The sequence below is a fragment of the Mustela nigripes genome, chromosome 14 (assembly GCF_022355385.1).
Source record: "Mustela nigripes isolate SB6536 chromosome 14, MUSNIG.SB6536, whole genome shotgun sequence".
NCBI classification, from domain to species: domain Eukaryota; kingdom Metazoa; phylum Chordata; class Mammalia; order Carnivora; family Mustelidae; genus Mustela; species Mustela nigripes.
Window position 1 is genome coordinate 78,464,224 of NC_081570.1, and position 22,403 is coordinate 78,486,626.

General features: G+C 37.3%; 2 protein-coding genes across 7 annotated transcripts in view; one reads left to right on the plus strand and one right to left on the minus strand.

The window, feature by feature from the left end:
• GLMN (glomulin, FKBP associated protein) overlaps positions 1 to 6,340 on the minus strand; it is a 35,088-nt gene extending 28,748 nt beyond the window's left edge. Inside the window, exons 1-3 of the mRNA XM_059375388.1 lie at positions 6,245 to 6,340; positions 5,350 to 5,415; positions 4,820 to 4,945 (exon numbers count right to left, since the gene is read on the minus strand). Of these exons, the coding sequence (XP_059231371.1) occupies positions 4,820 to 4,945; positions 5,350 to 5,388 (165 nt within the window). The 5' untranslated portion in view covers positions 5,389 to 5,415; positions 6,245 to 6,340. The remainder of the gene's footprint in view (positions 1 to 4,819; positions 4,946 to 5,349; positions 5,416 to 6,244) is intronic.
• Positions 6,341 to 6,346: 6 nt separating this feature from the next.
• RPAP2 (RNA polymerase II associated protein 2) overlaps positions 6,347 to 22,403 on the plus strand; it is a 101,991-nt gene continuing 85,934 nt past the window's right edge. For all 6 annotated transcript variants that reach the window (XM_059375383.1, XM_059375382.1, XM_059375386.1 and 3 more), the window contains exons 1-6: positions 6,347 to 6,485; positions 7,158 to 7,203; positions 11,458 to 11,572; positions 14,599 to 14,697; positions 14,915 to 14,980; positions 17,859 to 17,947. In XM_059375383.1, coding sequence (XP_059231366.1) covers positions 6,413 to 6,485; positions 7,158 to 7,203; positions 11,458 to 11,572; positions 14,599 to 14,697; positions 14,915 to 14,980; positions 17,859 to 17,947 — 488 coding nt within the window. In that variant the 5' untranslated portion in view covers positions 6,347 to 6,412. The remainder of the gene's footprint in view (positions 6,486 to 7,157; positions 7,204 to 11,457; positions 11,573 to 14,598; positions 14,698 to 14,914; positions 14,981 to 17,858; positions 17,948 to 22,403) is intronic.

Genomic DNA, 22,403 nt, shown 5'->3' on the forward strand with positions numbered 1-22,403 from the left:
CACATGTAGGCAGAGAGGCAGGCAGAGAAAGAGAGAGGAGGAAGCAGGCTCCCTGCCGAGCAGAGAGCCCGATGCGGGACTCGATCCCGGGACGAGAGATCATGACCTGAGCCAAAGGCAGCGGCTTAACCCACTGAGCCACCCAGGTGCCCCTACAGTGAGCTTTCTTAACGTGAAGTAGCTTAGAATTTCCTCTGAAATAGCTAAGATGAGGCAAATGAAGCCTATGGCATTTCACCCTGACTTTTTAGGGTTAGCTAACAACTATCAACATTTTAAGATAGTTTTTAATACTCTCACTGAGGAAAGGTGAATGGGCATTTACTTTAAATCAGGTAAGTGTCTTTTTCACAATTTAAACAGTTCTTCTATTTCCAACAAGAGAGTTAATTTGTGAGCAAATACTTATTTTCATGGAAAATTTTGCGTTCCTGACTCATGAAGAAATCCATGTAATGCTCATGAACCTTTTAAAGTTCCTTGGAAAATCTGTACATACATTATGATTATGTAACTTATGTAAAAGAAGGGGATGCCACTTTATTTTCTCTCCTACATATAAGCTGCTTCTATTTTCAAAGATATTTCAGAATATTTACCACAAAAGTAAAAGTTTATCTTTTTAATTAGTGATTCACATTCATGATCAAAACCACTGTTTTTGGAACTAGCAACAATATACTCCACTTTTCTGGCCTTTCTGTTTCAACTTTCCAGTATTTATCAAGAATATACTACTATATGTGAAGTACCTAAAATAGTCTAGTGCTTGGAATAAGGCAAGGTAAGATCTCCATCCTGACTGAGTTTACATTCTAGGTTCCCTCATAAATACAAAAACAAAAAACCACACATCTAAGAAGATGACAATTAGGTACAATAACCCCAGACCCATAAAATAATCAAGGTAGAGTATAAGGTATAGCAGGAGAATTGTCACTTCCATCTAGGAAAGGCAGGAAAGGCTTCCCCGAAGAGGCAATGGCTAAGCTAAGGCTTGTTAGGGAAATCTGTCAGGCATAAATGGGTGGGAAATACGTTTAAAGCTCTGAAACAGCAATATGTAAAGGTTTAAGACTTAACATGTTCTAGAGAACTAGCAACAAAATATGTTAGGGGACATGAACATATAGCTCACAAGGGGAAATACTGTTTATATTTTTGCTCATTTATCAGCTGGACATTTTAGCATCTGTCTTTATCAATCTGCATAAGCTCCCTACATGTTAACATTCCATTCTTGTATTTACAACAAATAATTTGGTTTTTTGGTTGTCCTTATTTTTTGTATAGCAAAATACACTTACTTTTCTTTGGTTCATTTCCTACTGGCTATTAGGTCTAAATGGATTTCCTCTTTTAGAGATGCATAAACATTCATTTACATTTAAGTATATATACAAATTTCTTCTTATTCAGTATGATTAATGCTAAAAACATGAAGCTCAGGTCTGGATTTTGGCTCGGGTAGTGAGATGGAGCCTTGTGAGGTGGAGCCCTGTGTCAGGCTCTGTGCTCAGTGGGGAGTCTGCTTGTCCTTCTGCCCCTCCCCCACCCCTCCCCCACTCATATGATTACACACACGCTCTCTCTCAGGTAAATAAAATCTTAAGAAAAAATGGCATAAAATGAAGACCTAAATTGATTTTTAAAAAATAAATAGCGAAACAATCACCCTTGTTTATCCAATGAGAAAGACAGTTGAGCTGTTCTCTTTAAATATTTTTTATGCTAGTTATTTCTGCCTGGCACACTGTTCTCCCAGACAGCCCCATGGTTTATTTACACCCCTCCTTCCGTCAAATCTCTGCAATTTCACCTAGCATGGTACATCCCCCCAACTATGCTTTATTTTTCTTTATAGTATTTATCACTTTCTAACACACTATATAATTTATCATGTAGCTACCTGTCTTCATTAGAATTTAAGATCCATATGGACAGTGATTTTTGTTTACTGCTCTATCTATTCCTGGCATCTAGACAATGGCCTGTTACAAAATAGGTGCTCCATACTCGCAGGTTAAATGATGTCTATTATCTTAAAGTATAATAAACTATCCTTCCTCCAAAGATTTGATATTCTGTTCTGTTTTCTTCTATTTTGTGTGTGTGGCTAGACTTCTAATATTTAGGTCTTTAGATTTTATTTATTATTGTCAGAAAGAGAGAGCACACTAGCAGGTGGAGGGGTAGGCAGAAGGAGAAGCAGACTTCCTTTTTCAGCAAGGAGTCTGATGTGGGACTTGATCCCAGGACCCTGGGACCACAACCTGAGCTGAAGGCAGATAATTAAGCAATTGAGCCACCCAAGCATCCCTAATATTTAGGTCTTTAATCAGAAACTTATATTATGAGCTTATTAATTTTTTGCCAAACTACTCTTATTCCACAATTATCTATTAAGACTATATTTGCTTTTTAAAACTTAACTAGCTCCTGTTAGACTCTACTTTTCCAACTAAGCACTTCTTTCCCTTTCCATTGGTGTACTTCTACCCTATAAGTGATTCTCTGAGAATAATTAACTATTTGAATAAGATTATATAACTATTTGAATACGATTTGAATAAGATTCAAATTAACAATTTAAATAAGATTTTGCATATCGGAAATGAAAAACAAGTAATTTTGATAAAATATTTTACGAATATTTCAGCGGCAAGGTATCTAGTCGTTATGTAAATAGTGAATAATTTTAAGGAAGGGGAATCAATACTATCCACAAACTACACCTTGTATAGCTTAATATTATCTACAGAGTAAGATTATCCCCAAATGACAGATGAGAATGCCAAAAGTTTAGAGATTACTGACATACCTCAATATCAACTAAAATGTGGCAGAACCAGAACCTGCCCAGCTCCAAAGCCTCTGCGTTTCCCACTATACCTGTGGTTTTCAATGGGGACAATTTTGTTCCCTGTCAACCAGGTACATTTGGCAATCTGGAGACAATTTTGATTGTCATTATGGAGTTGTAGGAGGTGGGGAGTGGGGAGTTTTGCTACAAAATATCTTGAGTACTAATGTTGAGAAGCCCTGTTCTATAGGACAAACTATTCATACAGCTTTTTTTTTTTTTTTTTTAAATTTACACAAAGCAGAGTAATAGTAAATCTTCATCGATTCTGACTGGCAAGAAAATGAAGCTGCCGTCAGTTTGAAACACTGTCTGATCAGTGTTTGAACCTCTGAATTTAGCAGACCACACATTACAAAAGTGATTCTCAAGCCAAGACAAACTCACTATGCTTAAAAATATCACAATCACCTAATTTTCTTTTTTTTTTTTTGTTTCAAGTGTTTATTTAAATTCTACTTAACACAATCACCTAATTTTTTTTAAGGATTTATTTTTTTTAGAGAGGCAGAGAGAGTGAGTGAGGGAATGGGGGGGGAGGGGAGAGTAGAGGGAGAGGGAGAATCTCCAGCAGACTCCCAGCTGAGCACAAAGCCCTGGACACAGGGCTCAGTCCCACAACCCAGAGATCATGGTCAGGAGTCAGATGCTTAAGTGACTAAGCCACCCAAGTGCCTCAATCACCTAATTTCTAATAATGATGCACAAATCTGCACTTTAATCTCCTGTTCCTTGACTGACCTCCAAACATTACTTTTCAACTGCCTGCTGCATCTTTAAATATTTCCAAAGTAAATTTACTTGCACTCCTTCAAGAAATTCTCTCTTCTTAGGTTACCCTTTTTCTGTTCAGGATATAATATATTATCTTCCTGGGGGCTAGAAACCCAGTCATCACAATCAATTAGTCCGTTTTAACACCCTAAAACTTCCTTGTAAGTGCTACACAGTGTCAACTGGAGAGTGGTTAAGAGCTCTGAAACCAGGCTGCAGAGATCTGAACCCTAGATGTTACATAAAAATTGAGTTACTTCTGGACTAGTCACTTATCTTTCAGTGACTCTTTCCTTATCTACAGAATGAATTTAACCGTACCTTATGGGATTCTGGGAAGCTAAATGAGTTAACAGATGTAAAGCATTTAGGACAGCATCTAGCACATGGTAAATGTTTAACAAATATTGGCCATTATTAAATTTATTATTATTAGCTATAAGTAAGGTACTCTCAAAGGTTATCCTTTGAGAGCACAATTGGGAGACATCAAGGAGTTAAAGAAAATATTAAATAATCATAGCTGTATGATATCAGCAAGGCCATCTAGGTCTCCTCCTATTCTGATTCTACGCACCCAAATATTATCTTTTCCTTTTACTTAAGATTTTATGTATTTACTTGAGAGAGAGAGAGAGGAAGATGCAAATTCCCTGCTGAGCAAGGAGCCCCAAGCAGGACTCAATCCCAGGACCCCAGGATCACGACCCGAGCAGAAAGCAGACGCTTAATTGATCAAGCCACCCAGGCACCCCCCCACCCCAAATATTATCCTACTTATTTGGTTTTCCATATTCATTTGGCTGAAAGAAGAGAATGTGCTGATCACCAAAAATGAGTATCTAGGTTTCCTGATACTTATAGTACTAAATGTAAATTAATAATCCCAATGCCATTTTTGATCCCTAAACCAGCCATAATCCCTACTCTTTTAAAGCATTTTACTTACAGTTTAACTATCATTTATTCTGTCTTCTTATTGCTAGTTGTTTACATACTTATCTCTTCCACCAGACTATAAGTACCTTCAAGTAGCCCTAATTCCTTTTTTGTTTTCTACTTTCTTACTGTAGAAATTTAATCCTTAAAAGTTTGGTGAATAAATAAGTGGACAAATAATAGTATCATGTAGCTGTTATCTCCTAGTAAAGACTAAGAAGTACTCATAAACATTGTACTTACCTTATTCTTTTCATTTTGAATAATTTCTAATAGCTGCTCTATATGTCCTTCATCTATGCATCTTTGGCCTGCTAACTGAAATAGGCCAAAATCTTCTTCTTTAAAGTCTTGTTCTTCTAGGATTTGCTGACAGAAACAGAATGAAGACAAACATGTTTTGGTGAGTAAAAATTTAACAACTACTTAACTTTATTCTCTCTGGAAAAAAAAGGAAATCTGTTTGAATTCTAGTTAAGTTGCACATAAGCATATGTGTAAAAATTAGGATAAGCCTAAAAAGTACTTTAATGAATGATCTTGAAAACCAGTCTGCCAAAAAATCCTACAATAAGGATTAATATTAAAAATTTAAAAGGTTAGACAAGTAGGTCACTTGGAGAAATAATCCAATCTGCCTTCCAGCCCTCCTGCTATTTATTCACAGGTCAAACAAAGCAAGGATTAAAGAAGATAAGCAATTTGAGTGTCCCTAATTATAACTAAAAATAATCTGGTATTTAACTTTATGAAAAGAAAAAAACATTACTTACACATCTCATTATTATGGATTGAAGCTCTTCTACAGCCATCCCTCGTTATTTTTCCTAGTTTTGATGCTGAAATATAAAAGTTAACTATCAGTGATACTAAAGTATTAATAAGTTATGTTTCATTCTGATGAATTACTATTAAATACAGTAAGAAAAAAATGTGAAGGTTTAATGCTGAAATATTTTTACAGAAAGCATCTTAGCCTAAGAAGTAAAAAATTTGCATCTTTTAAGTTTTCTAGGAAAACAGTTTTGAAAGGCACTTGAAAAAAAAAAAAAAATCCTCTATGGTACACGCCCCACAGGAGCGCAAATATGGACTAAGTAAATGGCTTTAAAAAGGCAAAGTATTTCTTTTCTGAAAAAATTTCCGAAAATAGTTCCTGAAGTCAATTCTAGTCATTAGGGAATCAAAAATTTTTTTTCAGTGTCCCAATTCACAAAAATTGGAACCAATAAAATACATCCAGAGTGGGTGAAAGTTCAGATCAGATGCCTACCGCCCCAAGTGTGCCCCGGACATTTTGCTGTAAGAGATGCAGTCCCCCAAATAATCCAGTTGGTGTAATCCCTGTATCGCACTGAGACGAAGGAACCAGCAGCCCTCAGGGGAGCACCGTTCCGTTCCCGCAGGCCCAGAGGGAAAACCCAGCCCCAGGCCCGCAGCGGGGGTACGGGTCAGCCGGGTCCTCACGGCCGCGCGCTCCAGGGCGGCTAAAACTCCAGCGCGCGTGCGGAGTGCATCCAAGGGAAGCCATTTCTCCCGATTCCTGCTCGCCTAGGCATTCGGGCCCCATGACCTCGCGGGGCTTTGCAGGCCGTGGCGCCAGGTCCTCCGCGGCTCACAGCTGGTTGTTATCCCGGACCTCCGGGACTCCCAGGGACGAACACTTACCCCACCGACCTCTCGCTGTTCTCTGCGCCCTCCTCCAGCTCCTCCGGCCGCGCAGGCCTCTCTCCGGGCCCCGCCCCGCCCCGCCGGCCCCGCCCCGCGCTACGCGAGGGGAGGTGGAGCCTCAAAGGGAGAAGCCGGCGCCGGCCTAACCCTCTGACGACGCTTCCCATGGCAGACTCCGCCGGGCACCGTTCTGCCCACCTCAAGGCCCGGGGGCCCCGCGCCTCCCGAAACGCCGCAGGTAGGAAAATGGGCCTCTTCCCACGTTTGCACCCTGAGAACTGAGCCCTACAGGGTTCCACACTAAGGCGGGGCACACCGGAAAGACCGCTCCAGTAGCGGAGGTCCCTAGGGCGGAGAAGGCCGAGAACGCCCCATCACCGTCCTGGGTCTTCTGGAAAAGACCTCCGGCCAAAGCCCCACCTCTTTACAGTAGTGTTCCAAGATTTTCCCCGGAATGGGCTGTCTCTGAGGGAAAGGGAGTCGAGGTGCAGGAGTCCAGAGCTGGCTTGCCAGAGTGGGCAAGTGACCAGGACAGCTCACCTTGGAGATGTACTGCTGCTTTGGTCCCCAGTTCCTCTGAGGTGTCACTCCCAGCCTCGGGCTTTCCCTGTGAGCGACATTCGGGGGACAGAGACAGGTTGCTTCTAAAAGCATCCGTATCTCAGATTTTCAGGAGGACATAACTGTGCAGATGTGAGAAAATACAACCCCCAAAGAGATACATTTTAACCAAGAGAAATTCGGAAATAACACAAGCAAACTGAATTTTCTGCCCATTTCATTTGCTTTATACGTAGGATTGGAAAGTAATGTGTGGGGAAAAGAAAAAACGGTGGCAGTTTGAGTAGGAATCTGTCCTATAAACTAGTTTGTGTAGACTTGACCTACTATTTTATTATTATTATTGCAGGTGCTAAACAGACAAATGCCTTAAAACAAGAAGATGCTTCTAAAAGGTATGAGAACTACTTGGAAAACTGCATTAACATATATATCTGCTTGTCTCATGTTTAAAAACAATGGGTTATACCTTAGAAAAAATTATTATGGAAGAGAAGGGGAAGATCTGAGAAGCATTATAAATTCTCATACAGACTCATTGTATCTCTCCACTCAGGTTTTAAGAAAACTAAATCAAGACCCTATTAGATTGCTGGTGAAGGAAGGAGTATCTGTAGAAAGTAAACATTCTTGAATTAACCCGGTACTCCTTTTTCACTTCTTAGGTATGCTTGCCTCTCATTACTTTATGTGCCAGAGACCCCAACAAGCTCTTACTGTTGTTTGTTTACATTGTGTCCATATTTTCAGCAAAAAGTCCTATTCTGTTTCTTGGCCTTTCCTAAAAAGGCTAGATTTATCTCCCGTAACAAAAAAGTTTTTAGAATAGGAGTAGTCTCTGAAAATGTTTAAAATACATATGTCTGTGGCTTATCCTTTAACAAAAAAAAGATGTATTTATTTTAGAGAGAGGGTGAGTGCAAGTGTTGAGGGGTTGGGGAGGAACAGAAGGAGAAAGAAAGAGAATCTCAAGCAGACTTTCCAATGAGCACAGAGCCCGATTCAGGTCTTGATCTCACACCCTGAGATCATGACCTGAGCTGTAATTAAGAGTCAGTGTTTAACCACCTGAGACCCCCAGGCACCTCTGTGATTTCTCCTTTATCAGGCAGATATTGGCTTTCATTTGCTCATTCTTTCAAAAATTATTTACCAAATGTGAGATATGCCAGACCTATGTTAGGCCCTGAGGATATGGTTTTGAGCAGAATAAACACAGTTCCTTTCTAGTGGAACAGAGAAATACCAATTAAATTATCACAATTGAATACATAGTTACATACTATTATAAGTGCTGTAAAGGAAAAGACTATGATGTTATCAGGTGGAACTAAGAGGAGTTCAAATTAGCTGGGGATTATCAGGGAAAGACTTCTCCAAGGAAGTAATAAGCTGAGACCTGAAGGTAAGTAGGCATTAACCAGAGAGTCCTGAGGAGAGACCTCCAGCCAGAGATGACAGTGGGGATAAAGACCCTGAGAGAAGAAAAAGCTCAATAAGTTCAAAGAAAGGAAGGATACTGGGGTAGTGTATGGCATTTTGAGCAAGGGAAGAAAGGAGCATAGGAAAAACTTAGACAGGATTCTATTCATGTAGTATCTGGTGGGCCGTGGTGATAAATTTAGATTTTCTAAGTGCAAATAGAAAAACTTTAAGAGAGTGATGGAATTTAAGTTAAAAAATTTTTTTAAAGATTTTATATATTTACTTGACACAGAGATCACAAGTAGGCAGAGAGGCATGCAGAGAGAGAGAGAGAGGGGAAGCAAGCTCCCTGCTGAGCAAAGAACTGTATGTGGAGCTCCATCCCAGGACCCTGAGATCATGACCTGAACAGAAGGCAGAGGCTTAACCCACTGAGCCACCCAGGCACCTAATTTAAAAATTTAAGATATTAGGAATGGAGAAATCGGATGTATTTGAGATCTGGTGGGGTTTTTTTGGTTTTTTTTTTTGAAGATTTATTTATCAGAGAGAGAATGCACATGAGCGGAAGGTGCAGAAGGAGAGGGAGAGAGAATCGCAAGCTGATACCACCTGAGTGAGGAGTCTGAGGAGGGGCTCAGTCCCATGACACTGACATCACGAACTGAGTGGAAACCAAGAGTCAGATACTTAACCGACTGTACCATCCAACCGCCCCTTGCGATCTGTTTTAGAGAGTATTTCCCTGTGGAGCATCATGATTATACTGACTGGGTTTTATGACAAGAGTAAAGTTAATATTGATTATGATAGTAATTTGCAATGTTCCTCAATAGTGATCTGACCACAAACCCAAGGAGTTCTTATTTTATTCTGAGCAGTACAGTGTGGGAAGTACAAATACACTGAGATATATTGTAAATAGATTATCCAGCATGATGAAACAATTAAAAATCCATGGGGGTAGGTAACCAAAAAGTTGTTGAAGGGAGTGATCCTTTATAAATCTATGCCAACTGAAGAATACTTCTACATTCAATCCAACCAAATACTATTAAGCCAGAAATTAAGGAACTTTGCCAAAATATAAAATAATTCAACTGTTTTCACTAAGTTTTTTATTTAAAAATGTTATTAACATGCAATGGGTTTATTGTTACTATTTTACAATGCATTAATAAGTGCTTTAAATTTTTCTCATTTTTTTTTAAGATTTTTTTTTTATTATTTATTTGACAGACAGAGATCACAAGTAGGCAAGTAGGCAGAGGCAGAGAGAGAGAGAGGAGGAAGCAGGCTTCCCGCCAAGCAGAGTGCCCGATGCGGGGCTTGATCCCAGGATCCTGGGACCATGACCCGAGCCAAAGGCAGAGGCTTTAACCCACTAAGCCATGCAGGCACCGCTAAATTTTTCTCATTTTTAATCCAAGTATTACAAATATCAATACAGATAAGCCACATAAGCAGAAGTTATAATTTTAAGTGTGAAGAAATACTGAGACCAAAAAAATTGAGAACCACTGCTGTATACCATACTACCTGTCATCATTTAGGATAGAGGGCAAAAGTGAGATAGGGCTGTTCATGGAAAGCAGCTCTAGGCATCAGTTAAGAGTGAGTGTGACTCTTACTTCAGGTTGATGTAGTTAATACTTTGAGTCAGCATTTCCTTAGTGCAAGTTGTAGACTGATCCTAGTACCTGGCATAGCTTTTATTGGTGGGCAGCAATATGAGAAAAATAAAATAATGTTTTTCATAAAGCCAAATACATTTAAAATAAAGAACTGCTTTTTCATCTGTATTCATGTCTTTTATACTTCTTCGATGTAAGAATGGTCTTTATGAAATTGTAGGAGAACAGCTGTTAGTTGCAAATTTCTTCTTGTTTTAATGTCCCTACTTGGCAAAAGAAAGAGTGGGCAATCCAGTGTCATCCTTCTTTTTTGTAGAATATTATTAATACATATTATATTGTTTTTGTAGAATATTATTTTTCTAGGCAAGAAATTAGAGTCTAAAGTCTTAAGAGTCAATGAAAGTAGGGAGAAAAAAATGAATATAGATCCAGATATAGAGCCAAGTCGAAGCCCAAGAAACTGGCTGAGGTAGTTCTGGTAGGAAAGTAGAAACCAGTGCAGTATAGGACAAATAAGTTACCAAGATGGTAAGTATGTTTGGTCCTATGGCAAGGACTCTCAACCCTTTTGCATATTAGGATTATCTGGAGCACTTTTAAGAAAACACCAGTAACTAGATCCCATCCTCAGATATTTTGCTTGAGTTAGCCTGTACTAGGACCTAGGCATAATATCTTTAAAAGAAATCTCCTTAGATGATCCTAATGTGTAGCTAAGATTGAGAACCATTCTCCTAGAGCCATTGTCTGATCAGGTAGCCTCTGCTTTTATGTTCCATGATGTGTGGGGACCAGCAAAGGCTGACGGTCCTGTTGGTACCAGGGCAAGGACCAGCCCTTATAGGAAGATTGTTTTCCTAAACTACATTGTCATGTCAATATCATTTTTTAATAAGACTTAATAACAAAAGTAAGTAAACACTTCTTTACAAATAGGACTCTATCTAGTCAATTGGGCTATCATTAACTTTTGAGACTTGACACAAATACATTTTTTTTTTGACACAAATACATTTTTACTTGTAAGAACAGCTGAAGTCTTTTTCCTCTCTAATCTTTCTGATTTCTAAGGATTTCAAAGGAAAAGTCCGTCGTTAGGTACACACAGGAGTGACTGAGGAGTATAAACAGTAACTGGCAAAAAGATTTCACCTCATTTTCTTCCTTGTGCTGTAAGTCTTGGATATCAAATAATCCTATTATTGTGGCAGACTTCTATGTGTTAATACTTTGAAAAGCATTGGATCAAAAGTAACAATACAAATTTAAATAGCAAAATAGCACATTATGTTTGTGATATGTTCTAAGAAAATTGGCTATGATAAAACAGTAAAATAACTTTTAAATTTTATTATTTTTTAATATTTTATTCATTCATTTGAGAGAGAGAGAGAGAAAGAGAGCAAGTGCATGCATAAGCAAGGGAAGAGGCAGAGGGAGAAGCAGATTCCCCCCTGAGCTGGGAGCCGGATGCTCAATCCCAGGAGGAGATCCTGACCTGAGCCAAACATAGATGCTTAACCATCTGAGCCATCCAAGTGCCCCAAATGTTTAAATTTTAAATAATTTTTTGTTTTTTAATTTTAGGAGAGCAGAACTAGAAGCAGCTGTGAGAAAGAAAATTGAATTTGAGAGAAAAGCTCTACATATCGTTGAGCAGCTTTTAGAAGAGGATATTACAGAAGAATTCCTAAGGGAATGCGTATGTGTTAATTTGGGAAATTATGACATTTGTAGTATTAGATCTTTAAATCTATGCAGTCTGACACTTCTTATATTATAAAAATTTTTGAATCTGTTCTCAGTCACTAGATGCAGGTAGCATGCTGTATAATTCATGAATTTTAAAATAATCACCTATTATTTGTATAATAACTTGTTGTATAATAACTTTAAAATACACTAATGAAAAATAACATACATATTTTACCCCTTAATAGTAGTTCTTTAAATAGGTCAGCTAATCTTACTTGATTTTCAGCACTTTGCACTAATTATCCTAATGTTATTTACCATACTCTGTATTTTAGTAACAGAAAGTTGTTATTTTTTAAAAATTTCTTAATTTTTTATAAATATATTAGCCCTAGGGGTACAGGTCTGTGAATCGCCAAGTTTACATACTTCACAGTACTCACCATAGTACATACCCTCCCCAATGTCTATAACCCACCACCCTCTCCCTACCACCCTCCCCTGGTCACCCTCAGTTTTTTTTTGTGACAGTAAGGGTCTCTTATGGTTTGTCTCCCTCTTGATCCATCTTGTTTCATTTACTCTTTTCTTACCCCCCCCACCCCTCACGTTGCATTTCCACTTCCTCATATCAGGGAGATCATATGATAGTTGTCTTTCTCTGATTGACTTATTTCGCTATGCATAATACCCTTTAGTTCCATCCATGTCATCACAAATGGCAAGATTTCATTTCTTTTGATGGCTGCATAGTATTCCATTGGGTATATATACCACATCTTCTTTATCCATTCATCTGTTGATGGACATCTAGGTTCTTTCCATAGTTTGGCTATTGTGGACATTGCTGCTATAAACATTCTGGTGCATGTGCTCCTTCGGAACACACCATTTGTATCTTTAGAGTAAATACCCAGTAGTGCGGTTGCTGGATCATAGGGTAGCTCTATTTTCAACTTTTTGAGGAACCTCCGTGCTGTTTTTGGATATTAGCCCTTTATCTGATATGTCGTTTGCAAATATCTTCTCCCATTCTGTCAGTTGTCTTTTGGTTTTGTTAACTGTTTCCTTTGCTGTGCAAAAGCTTTTGATCTTGATGAAGTCCCAATAGTTCATTTTTGCCCTTGCTTCCCTTGCCTTTGGCGATGTTCCTAGGAAGAAGTTGCTGCAGCTGAGGTCGAAGAGGTTGCCGCCTGTTTTCTCCTCAAGGATTTTGATAGATTCCTTTCTCACATTGAGGTCCTTCTTCCATTTTGAGTCTATTTTTGTATGTGGGGTGAGGAAATGGTCCAATTTCATTTTTCTGCATGTGGCTGTCCAGTTTTCCCAGCACCATTTTTTGAAGAGGCTGTCTTTTTTCCACTGGACGTTCTTTCCTGCTTTGTCGTAGATTAGTTGACCATAGAGTTGAGGGTCTATTTCTGGGCTCTCTATTCTGTTTCATTGATTTATGTGTCTGTTTTTGTGCCAGTACCATACTATCTTGATGATGACAGCTTTGTAATAGAGCTTGAAGTCCAGAATTGTGATGCCACCAACTTTGGCTTTCTTTTTTAATATTCCTTTGGCTATTCGAGGTCTTTTCTGGTTCCATATAAATTTTAGGATTATTTGTTCCATTTATTTGGAAAAAATGGATGGGATTTTGATAGGGATTGCATTAAATATGTAGATTTCTTTGGGAAGCATAGACATTTTCACATGTCTATGTGAAATGTTTGGTGTCTGCATATAACCCCCTCATTTTCACAGTATTTGTTTTTCCAACCCATGAGCATGGAACGCTTTTCCATTTCTTTATGTATTCCTCAATTTCAGAAAGTTATTATTTGTTAATGTAGTTCTGTTAGTGTTGATATTTTAAAAACCTGGAATATAGATCATTTTTTATTTAACACATGATGAGAATTATAATCTGCATTAAAAGTTTTTTTTTCTTTTAATAGCTCTATTGCAATAAAATTTTGAATGAAAATTTGTTATATCCTCATAATCTTTAAGAGAAAAAAGAAAAGGAAAATTAAAACTCAGAGCTCCCATTGCAAAAATAATTATCAGTGTAGCTCAGAGATTTTCCTAAACAAGAGGAATATAAATAGGATTTTTTGGTATGATGTTATGTTAGTCACCATACAGTTCATCATTAGTTTTTGATGTAGTATTCCATGATTTATTGTTTGCATATTAACACCCAGTGCTCCATGCAATCTGTGCCCTCCTTAAAACCCATCACCAGGCTCACCCATTCCCCCACGAATAGGATAATATTTAAATCGATATAGGTAACTACATCAGAATCTGCATGCATGATGACACTAAAGACAAAGACAAACCAGAAATGCTTCATTTGAAAGAAATATCTTGTATTATTCTTAGTAAAAAGTATTTTAGCCTCTGGGAAAACAAAAACTTGTTCAAAAATGATTTCACAGTTATGAAATAATTATGAATTGAGATTTAAACATGAAGATATATCAAGGGGAAATGTTTGGTGTCTGCATATAACCACCTCATCAGTTTCCTGTACAGTTTTCCAGAAGCTGGAAGATTTTGTACAAAAACTTGTCAGGAGTCACAATGACACCTTTGATATACTTTGTTTTTTAAGATAGTTCTTTAAAAACACATAAATTTTATTTTATTCTACATGGTTTATTTTTTAAATAATACATTTTTTAAATAAACTTTTCAGTGGTTTTCTTTGGAATAGCAATCACTATAGCACGCCACTTCTTTCTCCTGCCTCAGAATTATTTCATGAGCTGTATATCTACAAAGATGTATAGTCTATTGATAGAAGTCTTTTCAGGTTGTTGTTGTTTTTTTAAATAGCTAACATTTTTGAGTGCTTACTGTGTGTTAAATGCTTTTCTAAGTGTATTTCTTTTCTTTTCTTCTCTGATTCTAACATCATACTTGTGAGATAGATCTATTATCCCTGTGTTTTCAGACAAAATCAGTGAGGCTTAGAGAGCTGATAAATGAACTTGTCCAATAATCTAGTGGGGCATTGCCCCTCTCATTTCGTTATAGGGGAGGTTCATCACACCAGCTCACTACAGCGATGTCGTGGATGAACGTTCTATTATTAAACTCTGCGGTTATCCGTTATGTCAGAAGAAACTAGGAGTTGTAAGTAATGAATTTTTTTAAATAGAAGCTTAAATTTTTTATATTTAACAAATATTTTGTAGATAAGACAAGAAATGAAACTGAGGCCATGAACTAATGACATGAGTTAGCCAAAGATATGATATGTAGATGATTTAATCTAGTAATCTAGTAACATAAAGTTTATATTTATTACTTGAATTCTTCTTAAGCTATACTTTCTTTTTTTTTTCTTTAGGTACCAAAACAGAAGTATAAAATTTCTACCAAAACCAATAAAGTCTATGATATTACTGAAAGAAAGGTAAGTTTAAAGGCTATTCTCAATGTGGCAGTTATTTTTTAATATACTAAATGGAATTCTAAAAAGAATTGTTTGAAAAGTTTGCCTTTTAGAAAGTAGCCACGTTAAAAGTTTATTTGAAAATATTTCATTCAATGTGTTAGTAAAAATTGCTTGTACTTTAGTTAATACTTGAACATTTAAAAATTAAAAAGGGACCTGGGTGGCTCAGTCAGTTAAGCATCCGACTCTCGATTTCAGCTCAAGTCATGATCCTAGGGTAGTAGGATTAAGTCCTGCATCTGGCTCCCACACTAAGCGTGGAGTTGGCTTGGGATTCTCTCCCTTTCTTCTCTCCCTCTCTGCACCCTCCCTTCCTGTTCATATTCTCTCGCTGTCATTCTCTAAAAATAAAATAAAATTTAAATAAAAACTAGAAGTGCACAACAGCACAAATTCAGGCAAGTATATCATGGAACAGAATAGAGAGCCAGATGCATACTCACCACATGGGTGGACACTATGTGTGACAACAGAAATATTGTAGATCAGTGGAGAAACTATGGATTTTTCAGTAAATAGTACTGGCACAAATAGTTATCCAAATGGAAAAACTGAAAATTAATCCCTGTTTCAGTAAGATTTAAATTGAAAAGATATGCTTTTCAAAGAGAATATATATAGGAAGGTATTTTTGTAAACTTGGAGAGAGAATTTTTTTTTTTTTTTTTTTAGATTTTATTTATTTATTTGACAGAGAGAGATCACAAGTAGGCAGAGAGGCAGGCAGAGAGAGAGAGAGGAGGAAACAGGCTCCCTGCTGAGCAGAGAGCCTGACTCGGGACTCGATCCCAGGACGCTGAGATCATGACCTGAGCCGAAGGCAGCGGCTTAACCCACTGAGCCGCCCAGGCGCCCTGGAGAGAGAATTTCTTAAATAAGGTAGATAATTACAGACCATAGAGGAAAAATTGGTAAGTTTTTCTACATTAAAATTAAAAACACCTGTGGGGTGCCTGGGTGTCTCAATTGTTAAGCATCTGCCATTGGCTCAGGTCATGATCCCGAGGTCCTGGGATTGAGGCCCGCCCGTATCAGGCTCCCTGCTCAACGGGAAGCCTGTCCTCCCTCTCCCACTCCCCCTGCTTGTGATCTCTCTCTCACTGCGTCTCTCTTTGTCAAATAAATAAAATCTTAAAAACATTTGCTTATCAGAAGTTTCCAACAAAGGGTGAAAAAATAAGCTATAAATCAGGAGGAGATATAATTCCCACATATAACTGACCACCGACCGATTCATAACCAGAGAAAGACAGAAAACGTTGGAGAATTTTTTTTTTCGAAAGAGAGTGAACAAGTCAGGGTGGGGGGGCGGGCAGGCAATAGAAGAGGGAGAAAGAATCTTATTCTGAGGATGAAGTCGTGACATGGGGCTCCATCTCAGGAGACCTGAGAAAATTTATAGAAGGAGCTTGATAATGAATATATGAAAAGATGTTCAGCCTTGTCAGTAATCTGGGAAATAAATAAAAACACATTGATATACATTCTCACAGCCCCCAAATTAGCAAAATATATTGTAAAAATCTGACAATATCAGACACTCTTTATACTACTGGTTAAATAAAATTGCATCCTATTTGAGAAATTGGTATTACCTAGTAATGTGAAGTTCCCACATTTTTTATGGCCAAGCCTTTCTATTCTTTGGTATATATTTTAAGGAATTTCTTGCCCGTTTGTACAACTGTGTATGTATATCAACGTTCCTGGTTGGATTAACAAAATATGCCACATAATTAGAATGGAATAGTATTCATCCTTTAATTTTTTTAAGATTTTTTATTTACTTATTGTCAGAGAGAGAGCACAAGCAGGCAGAGTCGCAGCAGAGGCAGAGAGAGAAAGCAGGCTCCCTGCTGGACAAGGAGCCTGATGCGGGACTCGATCCCAGGACCCTGGGATCATGACCTGAGCCAAAGGCAGCAGCTTAACCGACTGAGCCACCCAGGCGTCCCTATTCATCCTTTTAAAGGAAGGAAATTCTGACACGGCTACAAAATGAATGTACTTTGAGACATTATGCTAAGTGAAATAAGCCTGCACAAAAGGACAAATATTAAATGATTCGACTTATATGAGATAGAGTGTCGAATTTATAGTTACAGAAGTAGAATGGTGATAGTTTGAAGAAGCAGAAATGGGGAGATGTTGTTTAATGGTACAGAGTTTCATTTTGCAAGATGAAACATGTTCTAGAGATGGATGATAGTGATGGTTGTACTATAGTGAGAAGGTATTTAGTGCCACTGAACTATAACACTTAAAAATGGTTAAGATGGTAAATTTTGTGTATTTTACCAGTTTTTTTTATTTTAAAAATTCTTGAAAAAAGTTTATAAGCTCAACGTAGTGATAGCTGAAAAGTTAGAAACAACTCAACATTCTTAAACAATAAAGGTGATATACTTAAACAATGGATTGTAATACCAAATACAAATATATAAGCTACATCTACATGAATCTGAAAAATATAACGTGGAACAAAAAACCCAGAAAACATAGCAGTATAGTTATATTTAGACAAAGTTTAGAATTAGGCAAAACTGAATGGTATCTTTTGTAGGTATATGTATACAGATAGCAAAACTAAAGGGAAGCAAGGGAATGAGGAACACAGAATTCATGATAGCGGTTACTTCTAGGGAAAATGGAAAGTGACACTATCTGGGATAGATACTTGCAGAGCTTCAAAATACTATACATTATTTCTTACCTTGGCTGGTGGATTCATCAATTTTCATTATTTTCTTTGAACTATGTATTTATGATTTCTGTACATAACTTGTGTTGTACTATTAGAAAAAATAATTTGCTAATTTAAAAATGTTCCTTTCAGTGTTTTTGCAGCAATTTTTGTTATAAAGCATCTAAGTTTTTTGAAGCACAAATTCCAAAAACTCCAGTATGGGTTCGAGAAGAGGAAAGGTAATTTAAATCATTATATATACGTTTGTTGATATATTACTTTTTGAAATATGTAGAGAGCAGTCCTAGTTTTCTATAGAATGTTACCATTGCACACATTTTAATTGTGGGGAAATGGTTATATTTTAAGCATAGTTATTAAGGATTTTACACTTAAAATCAGAAAATTAATATAGATATTGTTTCTTAGCTGTTTTAGCTTTAATCCCAAAACCTGAACTTTGCTTTCTGCTATGCCAGTTATTTCTATTAATCCTATTAATATAATAATCCTAGAGCAAGAATGTTAAAGTTTTCCAGTAGATAAAACTAGATCTCAGGATCCAACTGAACTGACTTTGTTGTTAGAAAACTGTATGTACTAAAAAAAAAAAAAACAAACCTGTGTTACTAATTTACTCAGTCTTTATTAAAAATAAGTACAATATTTTATAAATTTAAAGAAATCCAATATAGGGGCCCCTGGGTGGCTCAGTGGGTTAAAGCCTCTGCCTTCGGCTCAGGTCATGATCCCAGGGTCCTGGGATCGAGCCCCACATCGGGCTCTCTGCTCAGCAGGGAGCCTGCTTCCTCCTCTCTCTCTCTGCTTCTCTGCTTACTTGTGATCTCTGTCTGTCAAATAAATAAATAAAATCTTAAAAAAAAATTCAATATAATTTTAAGCAAAAATGTATATGAACATAACTAGAGTTTTGCCTCTTGGGAAATGCTTAAACATTTACAATATTTTAGTTGCTGAATTTGAGAGAAAATTTATTATTGGGGGCAAATGCCATAATAGAGAAAAGGTAACAAAAACTGTTGCATAATTGAACCGTATTATCCAATTTCAAAAGGCTTAAAAGAAATAATGTCCCAAATAATATATGTTTCATAGAGAATATTGCAACACAAGGCATGTGGTAAAAGAATATCAATGCTATATAAGCTTAATGACATAAATGTAATGAGACCCAAGTTAATTAAAGATCTTTGCCTTAAAAAAAGCTTATTAAAGTCTTATCTGATGCACAAGGTAATATGAAACCACTGTAGTTTGAACTAGAATCATTTGTGCTAAGGGACAGTCTCTTTGTTGGCTGACACCTTTGCCTGCAGATCCTGCTGTGTGGTTTAGAATACGTCAAGGGATGCCTGGGTGGCTTAGTTGGTTAAGCCTCTGACTCTTGATTTCGACTTAGTTCTTATCTTAGGGTTGTGAGATTGAGCACTGAGCCGAGCTGTGTTGGGCTCTGCACTCAGCATGGAGTCTACTTAAGGTTCTCTCCCTTTCCCCCTCCCTCAGCACCCCCCGACCCCGCCTTGTTCACTCTCTCTCTCTGAAAAAAAAAAAGAGATTTTGTAAAATATACCACCATATAGCCTTTGTTAAGTGAATTACACACAATGAAGACTAAATTGTTCACTATTTCTCCACCAGCCTGACTTTTTTATTTGGAGGATAAAGGATTATGGCAAGGTGACTGGGAACCTAAGAGCACCTTATTTACTATCACTTTTTTTTCTTTTTAAGATTTTATTTATTTATTTGAGAGAGAGAGCATGAGAAGGGGAGGGTCAGAGGGAGAAGCAGACTCCCTGCCAAGCAGGGAGCCCAATGCAGGACTTGATCCCAGGACTCCAGGATCATGACCTGAGCCAAAAGCAGTCGATGAACCAACTGAGCCACCCAGGCGCCTACTTTTTTTTCTTTCTTAACATTTCTTTCAGCAGAGCTGCTCATCGCCTCCTTAGTCTTATGACAGCTACGTATTCTGTTCCTCAGCTATTAAAACCAACGTGTCCTTAAGTTATCCTTAATGTTGTTTCCAGTGATATCTTTTCTACTTGTTAAATTTAGCCCATCCTCATATCTGCTTTAAAATCATTTACCAAATCAGCCTTTCTGTCATCTTTATATTCTTCAGATATAATTATTGGTACTTCCTTCAGCTAATTTAAAACAGTTCTTCCCTCTTTTTTCCTAAAATCTTATTCTGTGTTCAAAATGCCCACCTTTTCGCAGAATATGAAACTCTGTCACTTTATATTTGTGGTTCTTGAAATTCTACTTTATATCCCCTTCCCTACCTCACTAAAAATGAAAGATGAAAATGGCCTTGGTTTCCTTAATCTAAACAAATCAACTTAGTTTATATTCAGTGTGTGTAGTACGTGCTTAGTATATGACAATCTACCCACACCTGTACGAGCACACACACACTTATGAAACCCAATTTGTGAATCTATGAGACTGACGCACTGCCTACTACACTACGGAGGCACCTCATATCTGTGAATTTAAATGGAAATGTTAATGGGATGGCGTAACAAGTACACAAGTGAAAAAAATTGTGTTTATTCTAATGGGGACAAGTACTGGGGAACCTTCAAATGCTTTTGAACAAATTTGATCTGACATTGACGTACAAGATGAATTGGGGAAGAAAAAATCATAATTAAAGAGCTGAAAAGGGGGCGCCTGGGTGGTTCAGTGGGTTAAGGCTCTGCCTTCAGCTGAGGTCATGGTCCTGGGGCAGGGTCCTGGGACCCAGCCTCTCTGCTCAGCAGGGAGCCTGCTTCCCCCCTCTCTCTCTGCCTGCCTCTCTGCCTACTTGTGATCTCTCTCTGTTAAATAAATAAAAATCTTAAAAAAAAAAAAAAAAAAGAGCTGAAAGGCCCTTAGAGACAGTTTAACCCAACATCTTTATCAAACGAGCTCAGAAAGATTAAACGTATTTATTTCTTAAACTAATGATAGGGTCTGAACAATGCTAAGAATACACTGACTGGAAGTAACCTGTGAGTAATCTATAAATAGACAGTTGTCACAATGTACATAGTGTAACTGTAGCCCTTATTTATGTATGATACTTGTCAGTACATAGCCATATTAGTAGCTTTTATATCTGCATGCATAATTTATAAATTCTTATGGGCAAGCAGTATGTCAGTTTATTTCATGAATCCACTAGAGGTCACTGTGTCTTCAGAGAATGTTTGATATTTTTAAGTGTTCTAATGATAAGAATTCTAGAATTCAGTGTTCTTTTCAAAAGCCTTTCTAGCTGTTGCACATCTAAGCTCTATGGAAACGTGATTTTTTAAGAAAGTCTGTTCATAAACTGTATGGGGTATAATATTCAGATCCTTTCTTCTTTAAAGGGAAAAAAATTGTTCCTTTTAAATGGCAGCATTTATTTTTATTTTTATTAGCTGAAACTGTCATAAATTATAGCACCATCATAATTAAATCACAATGTAATTATATTTATTATTTTATTAATAATAATTATTAAATAATAATAAATTTTTAGATTTTTAAAAATTAAGAGCAAATTTTTAAATCCAAAGAATTGAATATTGCAATGACTTCCAAAATTTTTTACCGTGAGTATATTTTACAATATGATCCAATGCATACATATAACTGAAACAAAGTTTTATGAAATGACATTTATCCTTACAACACAAAAAGCCTTTGATATTTTCTACTCTGTTGCTTTTTTATTTTTTTTTTTAAGATTTTATTTATTTATTTGACAGACAGAGATTACAAGTAGGCAGAGAGGCAGGCAGAGAGAACGGGAAGCAGGCTCCCCGCTGAGCAGAGAGCTGGATGTGGGGCTCGATCCCAGAACCCTGGAATCATGACCTGAGCCGAAGGCAGAGGCTTTAATCCACTGAGCCACCCAGGCGCCCCTACTCTGTTGCTTTTTTAAAATGCTGGTGGTAACCCACTTAATTGGTTGATTTTGATCCACAGTGGGGTTTTTTTTGTTTGTTTGTTTGTTTAAAGATTTTATTTATTTATTTGACAGACAGAGATCACAAGCAGGCAGTGAGGCAGGCAGAGAGAGAGGAAGGGAAGCAGGCTCCCCACTTGAGCAGAGAGCCCGATGCGGGCCTCTTTCCCAGGACTATGACCCGAGCCAAAGGCAGAGGCTTTAACCCACTGAGCCACCCAAGCACCCCCTGATCCACAGTTTTAAGAGTACTATTTTGTTATATCTAGTTTAGGTTTTTAGTTGTGTTACTGTTAGAAAGTCTGTGATCAACACTAAGCCTCAGTTTCCTCATTTGCAAAGTAGAAAGTAGCATTTAATCTCTTAGTTCCCTTTAATTCTAACCTTTTCCAGTTCTGAGTCAGTCACTGCTGCTGTAGTGAAAGTTTGCCAGATAGGAAATATCTTACTTATAAAAGTGATGAAAATTAGAACTATCAGCATAAGACTAGGGAAAGTTATACTATCTTTAGGGAAATCTGTTTCATTTAAGAATTTAGAATAAAACTTACTGACTTAAATAATTTGAACTCCTCAGTCTGTAAAGATGAAGGTTGTTAAAGTATTGGATCAAAATTTTTCAATTATGAAGAAAAACAGGAGTATTTTATAGAGTGTCCAGAACAAATTTTGAAGTTGATATCTTCAGGGACACTGCGATCTTGCACACTATTTGGAAATAGAATTTTGAA